Source organism: Podarcis muralis, chromosome 13, assembly GCF_964188315.1.
Source record: "Podarcis muralis chromosome 13, rPodMur119.hap1.1, whole genome shotgun sequence".
Taxonomy (NCBI): domain Eukaryota; kingdom Metazoa; phylum Chordata; class Lepidosauria; order Squamata; family Lacertidae; genus Podarcis; species Podarcis muralis.
Genome location: NC_135667.1, coordinates 21,964,533 through 21,983,601, shown reverse-complemented (window position 1 = coordinate 21,983,601; position 19,069 = coordinate 21,964,533). Strand labels below are relative to the sequence as shown.

At 40.1% G+C, this 19,069-nt stretch overlaps 2 protein-coding genes across 2 annotated transcripts; both read left to right on the top strand.

The window, feature by feature from the left end:
- Positions 1 to 292: 292 nt before the first annotated feature.
- LOC114583201 (vomeronasal type-2 receptor 26-like) lies at positions 293 to 8,236 on the top strand. Its single transcript, XM_077918145.1, has 5 exons — positions 293 to 468; positions 996 to 1,284; positions 3,562 to 4,416; positions 6,112 to 6,238; positions 7,335 to 8,236. The coding sequence occupies exons 1-5, from the start codon at positions 293 to 295 to the stop codon at positions 8,234 to 8,236; spliced, it is 2,349 nt and encodes a 782-aa protein (XP_077774271.1).
- A 1,681-nt stretch (positions 8,237 to 9,917) lies between these two features.
- LOC114583202 (vomeronasal type-2 receptor 26-like) lies at positions 9,918 to 17,754 on the top strand. Its single transcript, XM_028704543.2, has 6 exons — positions 9,918 to 10,135; positions 11,360 to 11,651; positions 12,774 to 13,622; positions 14,704 to 14,919; positions 15,541 to 15,667; positions 16,853 to 17,754. The coding sequence occupies exons 1-6, from the start codon at positions 9,918 to 9,920 to the stop codon at positions 17,752 to 17,754; spliced, it is 2,604 nt and encodes an 867-aa protein (XP_028560376.2).
- The last annotated feature ends 1,315 nt before the right edge of the window (positions 17,755 to 19,069 follow it).

Below are 19,069 nucleotides of genomic sequence, written 5' to 3'. Positions count from 1 at the left end.
TTCTGATATTCATTCAAACCCCAGTGGGATTTCAGTGTCCTCTCACAAAACAAAGAGCAAAGCCTGCGAAGCCTGCTATTAATATACCCAGTATAATTCAAAGGGAGGAAGATAGACTAGGAACAGGCAAAGATCCACAGCTCTGATCTTCGATATTACAGGTTTTGGGAATATCAGGAAAATGTGAAATGTTCAAGTAAGAAGAAAACAGAGGATTTTGTGTGTAGAGTGAAGATTTGGTCTTGTACTGAGAATGGTTTCAGTCATCCTGCTACTGTCCCTGTTTCCTCGCATGACATGTGTAGCATATGCTGTCCAATGCAGCTTCCATTATCCACAAGCTCCAGTTCAGACTTATAACCAGCCAGGAAACGTCATCATTGGTGGCATTGCTTATCACGCCTGCATCGTCAACAGTAAAATACTTTTCACAGAAGAACCTCTGCCAACGTTGACAGAATCATTTGTGTAAGGCATTAAAGATCATTTCCTTTTCTGTCGACACTCAGATAATGAGTAAAGTTGTAGACCCACATTCGGAGGAAGGTACCAGTTTTACTACCCCAAACCTAGCAGCTTCTGCTAATATTTAGCAAAAAGTCTGCTCTTTTTTGCAGTTCTCACTCATTACTCATTTCCCTTTGTAGCAACAGCAAATAAGCCTGCTCCACCTTTTTCTTGATAGCTTATCAAATATTTGAAGACAGCTATCTTTTCTCCTTTTAAGCATTTCTTTTTCAGAATAAATATACACAGCTCATTCGACTTTTCAGTGTTGCTTGTTTTAGTAAATGATCTTTAGATACCCTACTCAGACAGCACACGGTGTGTCATGTTCGGAACTTGAACACTAGTTTTGCTTATCTTTTATGGCAAAGAGTTATTTAAGATTAACTGCTGTAATCATGAATAAATTAAAGGGACATTAACACAGTGGAAATAATTAAGTTATGTGTGGAATATCATTTTGATACAGAATAAAACTCTCATTCTAGCATTGTGTCTAAGTATTACCAACACATCGCAGCCTTGGCTTTTGCGGTAAAGGAGATCAATGGAAACCCTCAAATCTTACCCAATCTCACGTTGGGATTCAACATCTATGACAGCCATAACAATGCAAAGAAGACCTATCATGCCACAATGCTGCTTCTATCAGCTCTGGAAAGATTTATCCCTAACTACCTATGTGACAACCAGAAAAATCTAGCTGTCATTGGGGGGCTGGATGCCCAAATTTCCATTAATGTGGCAAACCTCTTGAATAACTATAAGGTTCCACAGGTAGGACATCTCTCTCTCTCTCTCTCTCTCTCTCTCTCTCTCTCTCTCTCTCTCTCTGTGTGTGTGTGTGTGTGTGTGGTGTGGGAATTTAAGAGACACAGTTGATGTAGTCTTATGTTTCTGATGTCATTTTATTTTATTAATGAATTTTATTTTCAGTTTTCAAAAATTTACAAGTACACATCTTATAGTCACATACTTCCAATACAGATACATATCAAGCCCCACACCCCACTTTTGTGGTTTATTCTCTTAGATTTTTAACACTGCATTTTCCACTGTACTCCATTTTTTAGTTACTCTACAATTAATCTTGGTAACACTTTAAACTGCTTGGTTTAAGTTAACTCTACCAATGCACTTAGTTGCATACCATTATTTTTCAGATATACTACAAATATTTCCCACTCCTTTAAAAAAAAATCCTCTTGGTTTCTTAGCACACCTGTTAATTTTGCCATTTTGGCATAATCCTTCAATTTAATCAGCCACTCTTCATTAGTTGGAACAGCATCCTCTTTCCATCTCTGGGCAAATGCCATTCTGGCTGTGGTTGTAGCAGACATAAACAAATTTCTAAGGTCCTTCAGAATTTCTGTATTCACTATCCATAAAAGAAAAGCTTCTAGCTTTTTTCTAAAAGTTATTTTGAACATTTTCTTAAATTCATTATAAATCATCTTCCCAGAAAGCTTGTGTTCTCTTACAGGGCCAACTGATGTCATTTATGAGGTTGTCAGTACTGTCAGTATACCTGCTTTCCCTTTCCCCTTTACTTAGGATTTTTTTTTAGTTCAGAGTGATTTCTATTTCTATTTGCAGATTGCCCTGAACTTTATTTTATTACAAGTGCAATAAAAGTGCAATTCAATTTATTACAAGTGCAATAAAAGTGCAGTTCAAGAGATGAAATACATTATAAGAGAAGTTGATATTTATGCTTCATTCATAGATGAGGAAAATTATAGGTGTGATACACAACTATATCATCATAAACCATGTAAGAAGGAATCCTACTTTGCCATGTTAACTCTGATTTGAATTTGAAGCAAAACAAAAGTGCTCAAAACTTGCATTGCTGTTATTCAGGCAACAGAGAAAGTTCAAAACAGGCAGTATACTTTCTGCACCCAACGACTACATGTTCCTATTTGGAAAAGTCAATTGGCATTTATCTGTCTTGGGAGACAATGGAGGAGTGCGCCTTTGGAGGTGAAGTCAAACTGTTGGAAGGTTTGCCTGCTGTGGCTATAGAGAAACAACATTTCATTATTTATGTGAATCCACATGCTCTGGTAACCTCTAGATTGGATTACTGTAATGTATTATATGTGAGGCTGCCTCTAAAGATGGTCTGGTGAAGAATCTGGTAGCCAATGCAGGATGATTTGAGCATATCATTGATCCTGGCCCTGCGCGTCAAGCCCCCAAAACCTAAAGACACAATGAAGACAGAATTTAGTTTAAATGTTAATGGGCAAATTTAGGCCACGACTTTATTGAATACACAAGTGTGACTGGTATTGGCTTAGGCCTTGGTATCAGTGACTATAACTGGCTCCTGCCCCACTCTGCAGGGAGCCTGAAAGGGTAAACTACCAGCAGGGGGTGCTCCATAAATGGCTATTGACTGGTACTCACCCGTCGGGTTCAATCAGTTTATGGGCCCAATTCAAAGTGCTTATTTTGACCTATAAAGCCTTTAAAGGCTCAGGGCCACAATACCTCAAAGACCACCCCTCCTCATATGAACCAATCCAAACCCTGAGATCATCATCAGAGGCCCTTCTTCATGTGCCTCATCTGTGATAGGTCCAGAGGGTGGCAGCACAAGAACAGGTATTTTCTGTGCAATGTTCTTTCCAAGGAGGCTCGCCTGGCACCTTCATTGCATATCTTCACGTGTCAGGCAAAAACATTTCTCTATAACCAGGCCTTTGGTTGATTAAACAATCTATATCCTCATAAAATATGTTTGCGAAAGGAGGTTATTGGTTTGTTTTTGGGTTTTTTGGTTATGTATTTTGTGTTCTCTCTCTCTCTCTATATATATGTGTATATATACTTGCAAACTGCCCTGTGTTCTTGAGTTGAAAGTTGCTATAGAAATGAAATTGACTAATCAATAAAGCACAAGAGGCAGACTAGCCTCCACTAAAGCCAGTGTCAATCCCTCTGTGTAGCCACAATGTTTTAAATAGAAATACAGGTTATGTGGTATGCAATATAAATTCTGTTATTGTTGTCTTACTTTCCCATCCTGCAATCTCTCTTCAGCTCATATATGGATCTGTGCCATTGATGAATGCTAAATCCTGTGGACGTTCTTTCTACCAGATGGTCCCCCAGGAATCCCTTCAGTACACAGGGATTCTTTCTTTGCTTCTGCATTTCAGGTGGACATGGATTGGCGTCCTTGTAATGGATAATGAAAATGGTGAAAGATTTCTGCAAACATTGTTGCCAATGTTTTCCCAGAAAGGTGTCTGCTCTGCCTTCATAAGCAGAGTGCCTACATTAACTACTGACTCCCAAATTGATGAAATACTAAATGATGGGACAAAAATATATACTGAAGTAATGAATAGCAAAGCGAATGTTGTCCTGTTTTATGGAGAATCTAAATCCATGGTGTTTTTGAGATGGATTCCATATTTTGCAGAAAATCCACCAAGTCTACCCAGAAGTATAGTGTGGATAACGACAGCCCAAATGGAACTCGCTTCACAATTTTATCAAAGGGACTGGGAAACAGAAATATTTCATGGTGTCCTCTCCTTCACAGTTCACTCCAGTGATGTACCAGATTTCAAATCATTTGTTGAGAAACGAAATCCTTCCCATGCAAAAGGAGATGGTTTTATCACGGGCTTCTGGCAACAAGCCTTTGGCTGTGTATTCCCAAATCTAGATGTGGGAGATGTGAAAGGGGATATTTGCACTGGGAAGGAGAAATTGGAGAGCCTTTCAGCACCATTTTTTGAAATGAGCATGTCAGGCCACAGCTACAACATATACAATGCTGTCTATGCTGTTGCCTATGCCTTACATGGTATGTCCTCATCTATATTCAGACACAGAGCAATGGAAGGTACAGTGGGAGTGAAGCACCAGAATAAGCAAATGTGGCAGGTAATGGGCTCAATTTCAAGTGGTACAGCACCAGAAGCAGTGCATGCTGGAGATGTACATGATATTGCATATACTGTGGGCCTGCCCCAAAATCACATTTTGGGAGGTGGAGAAGAATATATAACTGAAATGGAATGTGTGTGTGTGCATGAGAGAGAGAGAGAGAGAGAGAGAGAGAGAGAGAGAGAGAGAGAGAGAGAGAAGTGAAATAAAATAACATCTTTCCTTCAGGAAACCGCTAAATGTTTGTTGAAGGCCTTTTTGCCATAACCACCTTATCTAATGGAAATCCTTGTCTTTAGACCTCTTTCCCAACTGTTGTGCTGCTTGTTAATTCTATAATCAGGATGTATTTACATATTTTATTTAACAATTTTGTAATTGCTCCTTTCATAACCAATACTTAGAATTCCATCAGTGCATGTAGAGCTCTGTGTGTTAAAATTAAAATATAAATTACATGCCTAATTTGTTGTTGTTATTTTTTAAATGTAAACACAGTGTGTGTGTGTGTGTGTGTGTGTGTACGTGTGCGCGCACGAGCGCGTCACAGCCCTTTTCAAATTCTTGCCTTTTCTAATTTAACCTAGCTCCACCATTTTCTCAGAAGTGTCTCCTTTAACAACAGTGGTGGGGACACCATTTCCTTTAACCAGCATGGAGAGTTAATGGCTGGGTTTGATATGATCAATTGGATTGTTTTCTCAAACCAATCATTTCATAGAGTGAAAGTTGGGAGGGTGGATCCCAACCAAATGTTCACCATCAATGAGGAGGCCATAACATGGTACAGTGGGTTTAATCAGGTAGGTCCCTCAGTAATTGCAAATGACATCCAAATTTCAGTGATCATTGTCTAAAATTAATTTCATCATCTGGTCATGAACCTCCATAGAATTCTGTTATTCGTTTAAAAAAAAAGCTAACTTACATAATATCAATGCATGCAGATCCCACTATCTGAACATAATGCGTTCTGAGGAAATCGTTTGTTAGCTGAGTGTTTGCATAACAAATCATCAATTTCCTTCAATTCATATTGGGAAATTTCAAATACATTCCCAATCACAGAATTTCGACCCCCAAATAACCCCAAAACAAAACAAAACAGGAAAACCCTCTGAAAACTTGCAAAAGGGAAGCAAAGGTGGAGGGAAATGATCTCTTATTTGCCCAACTTTTTTCCTTCTTCCCTTGTCCTCCCACCATTGTTTCAGGCAAAATGCCTGCTATGGACCAGAAGAACACAAAAAACTAAGTCTTGTAAAAGGCTGCTTATTTGTTCACAGTAGTACACGAAGGTTCAGCTGTTTGGATGTCAGAAAGTTTGGTGCATTTAGCAAGGTTTGGGGACTAATTCCTTGTGTTTGGATAAGTGAATTTTGGTACAGTGAGCATTTGGATAGTGGCACCTGTGTGTTTTGATAATATATAGGCATGATATGATACCATATTTATTGGGTTAATAAAGAAAGGTAGCAAAAGCTTGCAACCTTGACCATATATGATTTATGCTGATATTACTTAGGAACAAAAGAAAAGCCCACAAAAACATTTTATTATGTTTTTATGTGTGCAGGAAGCCACCTAGAGTGGCTGGGGGAACCCAGAAAGATGGGTAATAATAATAAAATTGTTATTGTTATTGTTATTATTGATTTCAAAGCTTATTTTGCACTTTCATTTATTAATTAGTTGCAGCCTGTTTCTTTATGTAATAAGAGGTGCCATCCTGGCTTTAGGAAGAAAGTGAAGGACGGGAAACCATTTTGCTGCTATGATTGTATCCCATGTCCTGAAGGGAAGATCTCAGGCCAAGAGGGTAAGTACTAGAAAGTGCCTCTAAGCTTATGGCTGTTTTAGGACTACTTTCCTTCAGTGCTTGAAATGTGATTATAATGTTTATTAATGTGTACTATGAAGGGAGCAACTGTTGCAGAAGAAATTATCTTATGGTTGTGATTCATTTGCCTTGGGTTATTTACATAACCACACATTGAAGGGGGGGGTCTCCTCAGGGTTCTCATCCATGCTGAGGGGAGAAAGCAACTGACTGACAGTATTGGTGACCAGGCCTATCTCAGGGCACCACAAGCCCCTTTGCCTCGTCCTCCTTGGCCACTTGAATCTCCTCAGCCAGTGGCCTTCCTGCTGTCATTGGGTTTGTGGTGGTGATAAAGGCTTTTGAAAGGCCTCTGCACTGCCTGCTGTAGTTCTGCTGTACTGCCATACCACTTCCTCCCTTACTTGGGTTGCACAGTGACAGGGGATTCCAGCAAGATCTTGAATAACTCTAACAGCACCTTGTGCTTTCCACAGACCGGGCAGGGAGCCCATAGGGACACTAGCACTTGGGTTTCAGCTGGTGGGCCGGGCATGATAGAATTACACTGTATTCAATATTTTACACTGTTCCCTATATACTTTTACAGAGATTGAGAAATTACTAATTTCTCCCTGATTCCCTAATATTCCCTAATATTTTAAAGTTGTATTTTAATTTTGTTTTTAAGTTGTAATCATTCAACTTGTTTTTATTATTGCTTGTAATCCGCCCTGAGCCCGGCCTTGGCTGGGGAGGGCGGGGTATAAAATGATGATGATGATGATGATGATGATGATGATGATGATGATGATGATGGTGATGATTATTATTATTTTAATATTCGGTTTTGGATGGTGCTGGCATATATATGTGGTGTCTGCAGCCCTGGGAGGAGAAAGTGGTGGGGAAATGTTAGCATGTTAACATATGTGTGAATGGAAACAAACGAGTTGAAATCACACCACTATTTGATTGCTCCAGCAAATAAATGCACACTGAATCTACCCTGCAATTTACATATGAAATATTTCCTTTCTGAAAGGAACAATTACACCATGATATTCAGATTAAAACCACTTATTTTCTTTTCCAGACATGAATGATTGTGATATGTGCTCAGAAGAAAAATATGCAAATAATAATCAGGATGAGTGCATTCCCAAGGATATAAGCTTCTTGTCCTTTGGAGAACCTTTGGGAGTCAGTTTAGTCTATTTCGCTCTTTCCCTTTCTTTGGTGACAGCTCTGGTGCTGTGGACATTTATGAAGCACCATGACACACCTATTATCAAGGCAAACAATCGGGACCTCACCTACACTCTCCTCATTGCCCTTCTCTTCTGCTTCCTTTGTGCACTGCTATTCATTGGACAGCCAGAGATGGTGAGATGTCTCCTCCGACAAATTGCTTTTGGCATCATCTTCTCAGTAGCTGTTTCTTGCATATTGGCAAAAACCATCACAGTAGTTCTCGCTTTTATGGCCACCAAACCTGGATCCAGGATGCGGAAGTGGGTAGGGAAGAGAATGACCACTTCCATTGTGGCTTCCTGCTCCCTTATTCAAGCAGCTGTCTGTACTATGTGGCTTGGATTCTCACCCCCATTCCCAGATGTTGACATGCACTCAATGGCTAATGAAATTGTTCTAGAATGTAATGAGGGATCTGTGACTATGTTTTACTGTGTCCTGGGCTACATGGGCTTCCTGGCTCTTGTCAGCTTCACTGTGGCTTTCCTTGCCCGGAAGTTACCTGACAGTTTCAACGAAGCCAAGTTCATCACTTTCAGCATGCTGGTCTTTTGCAGTGTTTGGGTATCTTTTGTCCCAACCTACCTCAGTACCAAGGGAAAATACATGGTTGCTGTGGAGATCTTTTCTATCTTAGCCTCTGGTGCTGGTCTGCTAGGTTGCATCTTTGCCCCCAAATGCTACATTATTTTGTTGCGACCTGAGCTGAACAACAGGGAGCATCTAATAAGAAATAAGGCTTGAAGAATTTGTGTGTCTGCATTGTTCACTATAGTTCTTAAAACTAAACGAATTGTATGATTGCACAGCAGATTGTTTGTAATAATTTATTTGGATAAAAGTTTTATTTTTGTCTGTGTTTTGAACAAAAAAACCTCTTGAGACTCTCAGACTGAGGCCTTCTACTGTTATAATGTTGCAAGTGTAGGTAGAATGAGCATGGTATAGCACAAAATGACTTCCATGTGGAAGTTCACAAAATACCACAAAATTATAAAGACAACCACCCCTGGCCGCCACATGCTTAGTGTGGGAAGTCATCCTTGTCCTTCTAGCCCTGACTATTGTAGATATCACACAAATACATGCAAATACAGACTTACTGATGATGTCAAATAAAAAAGGGAGAATTCCCCAGTACTAGGGGAAAAAATATTAGGTAGCCATGCCACTCTCATTTCACAGAGATTGCTCCCATAATACCTACAAATTTTGCTGCATAACTTTCTTCCTCAGATGTCTAGATATTTACTATTTTAAAAAAGAAAGGGTCTGGGGGTATCTGCCCATTGCAAATAAGGTATTGTGTTAAAGGGCATTCGCCAAAGAGAACTTGTCATAGGCTAAACATCCACTTGAAACAACCAAAGGAAAACAGTAGAAAACTTAACTGACACCGCTTATTTCACTAGAAACAACACTTGATTTTATTTTTTTAAAGGGAGGGAAATTGCAGACATGTTCTCACATACACATAAGAAAGTCAGAATAAAGATAACTGAGTGCCATAGCCTATGACCTGATAGATCACAGGCGGTATAGGTCTGGCTAAAAGGATCATAATGATCAATGATGTCGGAGTTCCTAGATGAGAGGCATCAACAAATGTTTGTAACAAAACCAGATTTCAGATAAAAAGCCTTGGAAGTAAGGATGGAATTTTCTGAAAATTCCCAAACTGGGCTAATTTACACACACACACACACACACACACACACACACCCCATTTCCCATCTCACTTCTTGATTTCAAGGTGGGGACATGGCAAAATGGCTTCACTATTGTGGAGGCTGAGTTAGTGAAAAGAGAAACTAAATAGGAGAGAGACAACAGTCTGTCATATATTGTGGATCTTGATGGAGAGCTTACTGAGGCCATTCACGTTTGCCCTCAGAGGCAGTGGTGGGTACACTAGAACCCAGGGGCATCATGTCAGTGATCCCTGCCATAAGGCATTCAATGCAGTTTCCTTTTCTAGCTGTAAGTCATTCCAAGCCCTGCCATCACTTCCTGTCTAACGAAGGGGGAGGGAGGACTTCTCTCCATTGTATCTGACAAACAGCTCCACAGGGACTCCCCAGTTTTAACTCTCAACAATTACCTGGAACAATTACCTTCACAATTGCTTTGTTTAGAAGAACAGTAATTAATTCTGATGTTCAAATATGGAGTGTAAATGGCCACTAGAAAAACAAAGAGAAAAGACTGTGAAGGATGTCATAAATCTACCCAGTACAATTCAGAGGTGGGAAGGGAGACTGAGAACAGGGAAATTTCACCACTTTGATCTTAGCTATTCTAGGCTTCAAACCTATCAGGGGGGAAACATGTAAAATATTCAAGTCTGGCAGTTTTAATCACAGTGTCCTGCAGAAAAACATTGGGGATTTTCTATGTAGAACGATTATTTGTCCTTGTAGTTAGAATGGTGACTTTAGTTATCTTGCTGCTAGCCCTGCTTCCTCACATGGCATGTACAGATCACATTGTTCAGTGCAGCATGTGTTATCCACAGCCTCCGGTTCACATGTACCATCAGAAAGGAGACCTCATCATTGGTGGCATTGTCCATCATGCCAGCATTGTCGCCAGTGAAATCCTCTTCATGAAAGAACCCCTGCCAACACTGACGGAAACATCTTAGTAAGGCCTTTTATGATTGTTTGTTTTTCTTTCTATTTATTTTGTTACTGGGCTAATGAATGCTGGAGTTGCAGCCTGAGAAAACTGTTAATGCAGTTAAGGCAGGGTAGCCAATCTGGTAACCTCCACGTTGTAGTTGTTAGACTACAATTCCCACCAGCTCCAGTCAGGATTGCCAAAGGTCAGGAATTATGAGAGCTGTAGGTCAACGTTGTGAGGAGTGAAGATTAACTACCCCTTAGCACAAGGGAATGATAAAAAAAATCCTTTTTTTCTTCAAGAGTCAAGAGCTAGGACTGGGAATTTTATGGCTTCAGTGTTTCAGCTCCTTTGCTAACTCACCAAACCTTTTTATATAACAAGGCTATAGAATCCCATAGTCTGGGTTCCAGGGCTGCAACATTCCTTGAATGCAAGCATTTCAGTCTGGAAGGGATAAAGGTGGGGGCAGGTTTCATATCAAAGGGACTAAAAACTGCTCTTTGGTATCTCATATGAATGTATACAAAAATGAATTTGATGGTGTGGGCAAAATTAAAGATTAGAAGGAAAGGTTTCTAAAGGAATGTGAGGTTCAAAAGTTTGAAGTTTGAAAATCTCTCTCAAGATTGCTTTAGGGATACCATCCTGCCCACGAGATGCCTTTAATGTCAATTCCAAATTTTGGGATAAACATGCATTGTTCTTCTTACTTAGATGTGTTATAAATCTGTAGGTTAATTTACACTTTGGTGCCATCTGTATCTGATAGGAGGAAGTCTGTTCCTTAGGGGCAAGATAAGGGGTCTTCACCATCTATTACCCATTTTTATTGATACTTGTTTATTGAAACTCAGAGCCAGGAACTCTAGTCTTTAAATTTGTTTCACAAAATGAAAGTCGGGGTCAAATGGAGTTGGTCCCAGCATGCCTGCTCAGTCCAGTATAAATGAACCAAAGCAGGCTAGCTATGAGCTGTCATGCTTTATATAAATAGATAGAAAAAATAGATAGAAGTGTGTATGTTTTCAATGTAGTTCAGTTTAGTAAACAATCTCTGCTCAGAAGGCACAGTGTGTGTCATGTTCTGAACTTGAATACTGGTAATGCTTGTCTCTTAGGGCAAAGGGTGCGTCCAGAAACAGAATATACAAATACTGCTATAGTAAATAAATTTAGGAGGCATAAAACACAGTGGTAATAATTAAACAAAGTATGGACTATCATTCTAAACTCTTGTTCTAGTGTAGTGCCTAAATATTACCAACACATCACAGCCTTGGCCTTTGCAGTAAAGGAGATCAATGAAAACCCTCAGATCTTACCCAATCTCACTGTGGGCTTCCACATCTATGACAGCTATGATAATGCAAGAAGGACCTATCATGCCACAATGTTACTGCTATCAGCACCGGAAAGATTTATTCCTAACTACCTATGTGACAACCAGAAAAATCTAGTAGCAGTCATTGGGTCACGGGAAGCACAGATTTCTACCAATGTGGCAAGTCTCTTGAATAACTACAAGGTTCCTCAGGTAGTATTTCTGTATGTGTGTGGGGTGAGTGGTATGGGAATTTAACCTACAATCACAGTTTATTGAGCCTTCTGCATTTTCAATTCCATATTCAAAGAGATTAATTTTTGTACTGGAAATAAAGAGACAGATTTTAAAAAGTTTACAAGTCTCAAATCCATATTAACACACACAGAGAGAGAGAGAGAGAGAGAGAGAGAGAGAGAGAGAGAGAGAGAGTTTAAGAGAACAATACTGCTCCCTAACATGGGTGGGGTGGAGCTAAGGGGAGGGAAATGTGCTTCAAAGGTGCTATAAAGGTATGATGTGTAGGCAGCCATTGTAGACCTCACTGAGGTAAATGGACTGATGGTCTGTCCTAGTATAAGTAAGTTCCATGTGTTCCTAAAGAGCTTGAGAAAGGTCTGTTTTATGTGTAGACTGACAGAAGTATGCTTAGAAATGAATCTAACTTGAAATTTGCAGCCCATTATTTCACATATTTCACATGTACATCACTGCACACAAATATGTGAGCATAAAGAACACATTCTTACTTTATTTTGAAAATGTACTTATCAGAAAGTTGGTGTAGTGTAGCAATTTAAGAATGAAAATTTTAAGCCAGTAAGTCTTCAGTGCATTCTTCCTTCAGCCATGGACACACCTGCCAGCCTATATTTTTTCAGTCATAGCTTCCTACCTGGAGAAAGGGAATAATACAATTCAGCTACCTTACATTACTGTAATGTTGTAAAGATTGCTATTGTAATGTACGGTATATGTTGAATCCAATGCATTCTTCCTCCAATGACGGAAGGCATCCAATAGTGGAATAGGGAGGGAGGTATTTCGGACATTTCCTCTTGCCTTCTGTTGCCCCCACACTTCACAAATATCTACTCAGGTTATGTCAGCCAATTTTCTGGAACTGATTTAAGTAAGTGTAGAGTTAGAGTGAAGGCAGGGGAGAAATGACCATAATTGACTCCCTTCCAGTGTAGCTAAGATGTGACTTCCATTAGCAGAGGTGAAAACAAGGGATTCCAACCTATTTACTGTACACTATTCTGAACTCTACAATGTACCACATAAATTCTACCATAATTGTATTTCTCCCCTCATCTCTCAATCTCCCTTTAGTTCACATATGGCTCTGTTCCACTGATGTACAATGAAATTAGAGGTCTTTACTTCTACCAGATGGTTCCTCAGCAATCCCTACAATATACAGGGATTGTCTCTTTGCTCCTTCATTTCAGGTGGACATGGATTGGAGTCCTTACAATGGATGATGAAAGTGGTGAAAGTTTTTTGCAAACTGCATTGCCACTGTTTTCCCAGAAGGGTGTGTGCTTTGCCTTCATAAAAAAAGTACCTACATTAAGTTCTGACTCTGAACTTACCAGAATACTAGAAGATGGGGCGAAACTACACAAAGTTGTAATGAACAGCAAGGCCAATGTCGTTGTGTTTTATGGAGAATCTATGGTTATTTTGAGATGGTTTCCATATTATTCAGGAGTACAACCACCAAGACTACCGAAAGGTATAGTGTGGATAATGACAGCTGAAATGGAACTCATTTCATTGGTCTATCAAAGGAACTGGGAAACAGAAATATTCCATGGTGTCCTGTCCTTCAGCATACACTCCAATGACCTACCAGGATTCAAAACATTTATTAAGGGACGAAATCCTTCCAGGGCAAAAGGAGATGGATTCATCAGACAATTCTGGCAAGAGGCCTTTGGTTGCGTGTTCCCAGATGCAGATGGGGGAGATGTGATGGGAGATATCTGCACTGGTGAGGAGAACCTGGAGAGCCTTCCGGCACCATTTTTTGAAATGAGCATGACAGGCTATAGCTACAACATCTACAATGCTGTCTATGCTGCTGCTCATGCTTTAAACAGCATGTCCTCATCTAGACTCAAACACAGAACAGTGGAAGGAAGAGGACTGCAACATCAAAACCAACAGTTTGGACAGGTAATGGCTTCAACATCTTCAAGTGGCATAGAGGCACAGCAGACCCTAATCTCTATAAGAACATCCTCCCCAACTCTTCCAATGTATTGCTTTTCCATATTTCTTCATCTCCCATCAACTAGTAGTAAAGTAGCAGTGCATCACCCTTTACATCCTTCCTCTTTGATTCAATTTACCTTAGTATAGGAACAGTATACATTCTTCAAATATTTCTAGTTCATGCAGGGTATCCTTCTGTGGTCATTAATGTGAGGTACGCAGGTGGTGCTGTGGTCTAAACAACGGAGCCTTGGGCTTGCCAATCAAAATGTTGGTGGTTCAGATCCCTGCAACAGGGTGAGCTCCCGTTGCTCGGTCCCATCTCCTGCCAACCTAGTAGTTTGAAAGCGCACCCCCCCCCCCAAAGTGCAAGAAGATAAATACGTACCCCTCTGGCAGGAAGGTAAGCGGCATTTCCGTGCACTGCTCTGGTGTCGGTGTTCTGTTGCGCCAGAAACGGCTTAGTCATGACCCGGATAAACTGTCTGCGGAGCGGACAAATGCCAGCTCCCTCGGCCTGTAAAGGGAGATGAACGCTGCAACCCCAGAGTCGTTCGTGACTGGACTTAACTGTCAGGGATCCCTTTACCTTTACCTATATAGATGAAAAGATAAATGGCCCAATTTCTGTCCCTCCTTTCTCTTCATGGGTGATGTCTTTTTCACTATCTGAGTCATTATATCACCCATGCTCTAGCTCAAGAGTAATAAATGTGGTGCCCTCTGGACATTGTTTGACTGCTGGTCCCATCATCCCTAGCTATTGGCTATGTTGGCTTTACATTGTTTTTAAAATATTTGTCTTCTATATGTAAAAACAATGTGAGGCTTCCATGTAAAGGAACAAAGTCAAAATTAATGATGATGATGTCACAGTTATTTTCCTGATTAATCTAATGTCATCTTGCCCTGCCTCTGAAGAGTGAGTACTCAAGAAGAGTACATTACGAATAATTTCCCGCTCAAAATCCATACTCAGCAGTAGAAATTAATATCACCCTATTGCATTTTCTAAACTCTTGCATTTTCCTCCTCACTCTAGCTCCATCACTTTCTCAGAAGTGTCTCATTTAACAACAGCAATGGTGACAAGGTTGCCTTTGACCAGCATGGAAAGTTAGTAGCTGGATTTGATGTGGTTAACTGGATTGTTTCTTCAAACCAAACATTTCATAGAGTGAAGGTTGGGAGGGTGGATACCAAACACGTGTTTACCATCAATGAAGATGACATAGCTTGGTACTACTGGTTTAACCAGGTAGGCTACAACTGCAGCCTTTGAGAAGATATCCAATTCTGGTTCTGATATCCAAATTTAATTGAATAAAAAATGAAGAAGCTGGATAAAATACTCATGGTTTGGTTTTTGTGGTGTTTTCCTTTTAAAAAAAGAAAAGAAATGATAGATGAAATAAATGGGGTTCCACAAGCTCCTTTGATTGTTTTCCACTTGTCTTTATTATTTCTCTACTGGCTTAGCTATATAAAATAGCATAATCTATGTCATTTAAAATTCACAAAGGAACTTTCCCTCCCTCCTCTCTCCCTAAATCTGTTCCACAATGCTTTGGAGCAGATGAGACAAGGGTGTGATGGGCCAGGGAAAGAGAGAAGGTCTCTTAAAATAGAAGGCCTGTTAAACAAGCAGCTGGCAGATAAATCTAGTTGGCTATCTCTCAGAGGGCTGGTCCATTTTGCTAGTGTAAAAATTATACATATATAGGCATGATGCAGCACTGTAATTATTATGTTAATAGAGAAAAGTAACACTTGCTTATAACACTGAACATATATTACTGGAAGGAAGTATGAACAGAAGAAATGACCCCCAAAATATAATGGTTCCAAATATTGTTTTGCTCTCTCATTTATGAATTAGTCACAGCCTCTTTCTTTATGTACTGAGAGATGCCATCCTGGTTTTAGAAAGAAAGTGAAGGAGGGGGAACCATTTTGCTGCTACGATTGTATCCCATGTCCTGAAGGGAAGATTTCAGACCAGGAGGGTAAGAATTATGCATCTACTAAACTATATTATAAAATACAACTTCTCTGACTGAAAATCAAAGGGATGTGCCTTTAAGATTATGGTCATATCAAATTCCAGTGTTTGAAATGGGATTGATATCTTTGTTATGATGAGGCTTTGAGGGAACAACTGCTGAAGGAGAAACACTCTGATGTGTGTGCCTCAGGTTATTCAGAACAGATTCCATCAATAAAAATGACAATACAATTAAAAAAAAACATTTTTAAATCTTTAAAAACTGTTTAAAATTTCTGAAGATAGTAGAACACAATGCATTTGAAGCACATTCAAAAACAGATAGAACCAATTAGTGTTTTTGGATAGGCCTACTGCAACGAAAAGGTTTTAAGCAGGCATTTAAAGGAACAGACCCTCCAAGTTTCCTTATTTTCCAGGGACACTTCTCGATTTACAGCCTCTTCCTGTCCCAGGTCCTGTCCCAGGTCCTTCCCAGTCTGTCCCCTTCATACCCCTTGTGATCCCGGGAGACCGGGGAGGGGTGGGGAGCTGGTCACAGCAGGAGGAGGTGACCCCCCTGGCTTCTTCAGCAGCCTGCCTAATTTCTGCCTCTTGGCCTCCTTCCTTTCCTGCCTCTGATTCCGGACTGCTTTCTGCCACAGACTCTTTCTACTCACTAAAACCTGTTACTTCTTTAGCTTCTGACACCTCCTCCTTCCAGTCTTATCTCTCTTCTCCCTCTGATCTCCCATCATCATCCCACCACCAGTCCCCAGATTCTGAGTCTTCTTCCCTTGGGGGTTTCCCAGATGGTGCCTCCCACCCCTCCACTGCATCCAGCAAATCCATGACATTATATGACAGTATTCTGTCTGATTTGGGTCTGATCATTGTGCCACAACTAGGCAGAAACTGCAACATGCTGAATCCAAAGCTGGCCCTGATGCTGGCAAGCTACAAATATATAGGATGTTTTTTCTCGGTTTCTGCTGTGGCAGTTCTATAGATGTATATTCATTTTAACCACCCCAGAAAGTTTAGATAATGTTGATTTAGAACTACAAAGCTTTATGCTGATTAAATCGTCCATGAAATATTTCATTTTGTAAACTCTAAATCTATCCTGCAAGGTGAACACAAAACGTACTAAAGGAACAATTGCAGCCTGCTTTTTGGAGTAAGACAACATACTTTTTTCCCCCAGACATGAATGACTGTAATAAATGCCTAGAAGAAGAATATCCAAACAACAATCGGGATGTGTGTATTCCCAAGGATATAAGCTTCTTGACTTATGGAGAACCTTTGGGGATCATTTTAGCCTGTTTTGCTCTTTCCTTTTCTTTGATTACAGCTCTGGTTCTGGGAACATTTATGAGGCACCACAACACACCCATTGTCAAAGCCAACAATCGGGACCTCACCTATGCTCTCCTCATCTCCCTCCTGCTCTGCTTCCTTTCTGCACTGCTATTCATTGGACAGCCTGAAAAAGTGTTGTGTCTCCTCCGACAAACTGTTTTTGGCATTATCTTCTCAGTGGCTGTTTCTTGTGTGTTGGCAAAAACTATCACAGTTGTTCTGGCCTTTATGGCCACCAAACCAGGATCCAAGATGAGGAAGTGGGTGGGGAAGAGAACAACCACTTCCATTGTGGCTTCCAGCTCCCTTATTCAAGCAGCTGTCTGTACTGTGTGGCTGGGATTCTCACCCCCATTCCCAGATGTTGACACACACTCATTGACTAAAGAAGTTGTACTAGAATGCAATGAGGGATCCGTGACTATGTTTTACTGTGTCCTAGGCTACATGGGCTTCCTGGCTATTATCAGCTTTATTGCAGCTTTCCTTGCCAGGAAGTTACCTGACAGTTTCAACGAAGCCAAGTTCATCACTTTCAGTATGCTGGTCTTTTGCAGTGTTTGGATATCTTTCTTTCCAACCTACCTCAGCACCAAGGGAAAATACATGGTCGCTGTGGAGATCTTCTCTATTTTAGCCTCCAGCTTTGGTTTGCTGAGTTGCATCTTTGCCCCCAAATGCTACATTATTTTGTTGCGGCCTGAACTGAACAATAGGGAACATCTAATAAGAAATAAGGCCTGAAAAATTTGAATGTACACATCATTTGCTATAGTTTCAACTCTGAAGATATGTGTGTGCACAGCAGAATGTTGTAAGAGTTTCCCTCTCAGCAATGGATATATACATATTTCAATAAAAGTAAGAGAGTATGTATCTGAGTCATATGTTTTACTGTTCTTACCTTTTAAGCAGCTCTTTTTAAATCCTATAATATTCTTTTTAAATTGTTCTCTAATAGTAGTTGCTGAGGAAACTCTCAGAGCAAATATCCCTGGGTCATGTGATGGGGTAATGAGTCTGATGTCCCATGCATTGGGCATATAGCACCATATATCTTTAGCACCATAGATCAGTCGATGACAGGATGTGGTTTGTCTATTTATTACTAAACTTTAGATCCCATCCATCATTAATGTATCACAGTGTGGGTAACAACAACAACAAAAATCAACATATCAGTTAAAAAGTAGAGGAAATAATCTTTATACTCTGGGTTCTCTTCAGATTGTATAAATCTTTTGGATCTCTATAACAAGATGCACCATCCTTCAGGTACCATACTCTGTCACCTAGACTCCAGCTTTTTAATTCGAAAGTCTGGTGAAAGGAGGAGTGTATTTATCTGGCCAATGTCAGTGCCAGTCTAAAGCACAAGAGAAGAGTGTTTCACACCTAGGGTGTCATCACTCAGAAGGCCATACTTGTAATAAGCTGTAAAGCATAAGAGAATCTTTAGTTACAGCTCATGGTTGGAGCTAAACCACAAGCCCAGGCTTGGACAACATGCTAAGCCAAATCATTGCTTTGCTCACTGCAGTGCAGCAGTAGAATAATAAGAGAGGAGCAAAGTGGCCATGAGCCCATACATTCATGCATTCTTGCTGAGCCATGGTTGTCAGGCCATAGTAACAATGAACTCTGGTGTTGAGTTATGATGTCTCTGTATTCAAAATGGGTCATCTGAGAAATAATGCAAGTATTATCATACTAAGGCCAAGAAGGTTGTTGTTTGCCCATACTTGTAAATTTCTTAGCTGTGCAGAAGTATATGTTTGCAACATAAATTTAAGAATAAACTGTGAGATAAGAACCTGTGCATTTACAACATAGTGGGGGCAGTTGAGCCTGTTCATAGAGAAAAGTGACCAATAGTATCCAAAGGTCACACAGATTGTGTGAGTCTCTATGGTTGAGCAGTTAAGAAACTGAATATGAGCAAACTAAGGTGTCAGTAGAAAACAATTCAACCTCCAAAGCAACATTAATGCCAGTTGCCCATGAGGTCACACAGGACCAAACTGCATTTTGAAGTCAGGAGTTTCCTATTGCTGTTCTG

Excerpts from the sequence above, each read along its gene's own strand:
- LOC114583201 (XM_077918145.1), top strand. The coding sequence starts at position 293 with ATGACATGTGTAGCATATGCTGTCCAATGCAGCTTCCATTATCCACAA. Across the intron at positions 469-995 it reads ACGTTGACAGAATCATTTGT|CATTGTGTCTAAGTATTACC; the intron begins GTAAGGCATTAA and ends CTCTCATTCTAG. Across the intron at positions 6,239-7,334 it reads GAAGATCTCAGGCCAAGAGG|ACATGAATGATTGTGATATG; the intron begins GTAAGTACTAGA and ends TTTCTTTTCCAG.
- LOC114583202 (XM_028704543.2), top strand. The coding sequence starts at position 9,918 with ATGGTGACTTTAGTTATCTTGCTGCTAGCCCTGCTTCCTCACATGGCA. Across the intron at positions 10,136-11,359 it reads ACACTGACGGAAACATCTTA|TGTAGTGCCTAAATATTACC; the intron begins GTAAGGCCTTTT and ends CTCTTGTTCTAG. Across the intron at positions 11,652-12,773 it reads ATAACTACAAGGTTCCTCAG|TTCACATATGGCTCTGTTCC; the intron begins GTAGTATTTCTG and ends ATCTCCCTTTAG.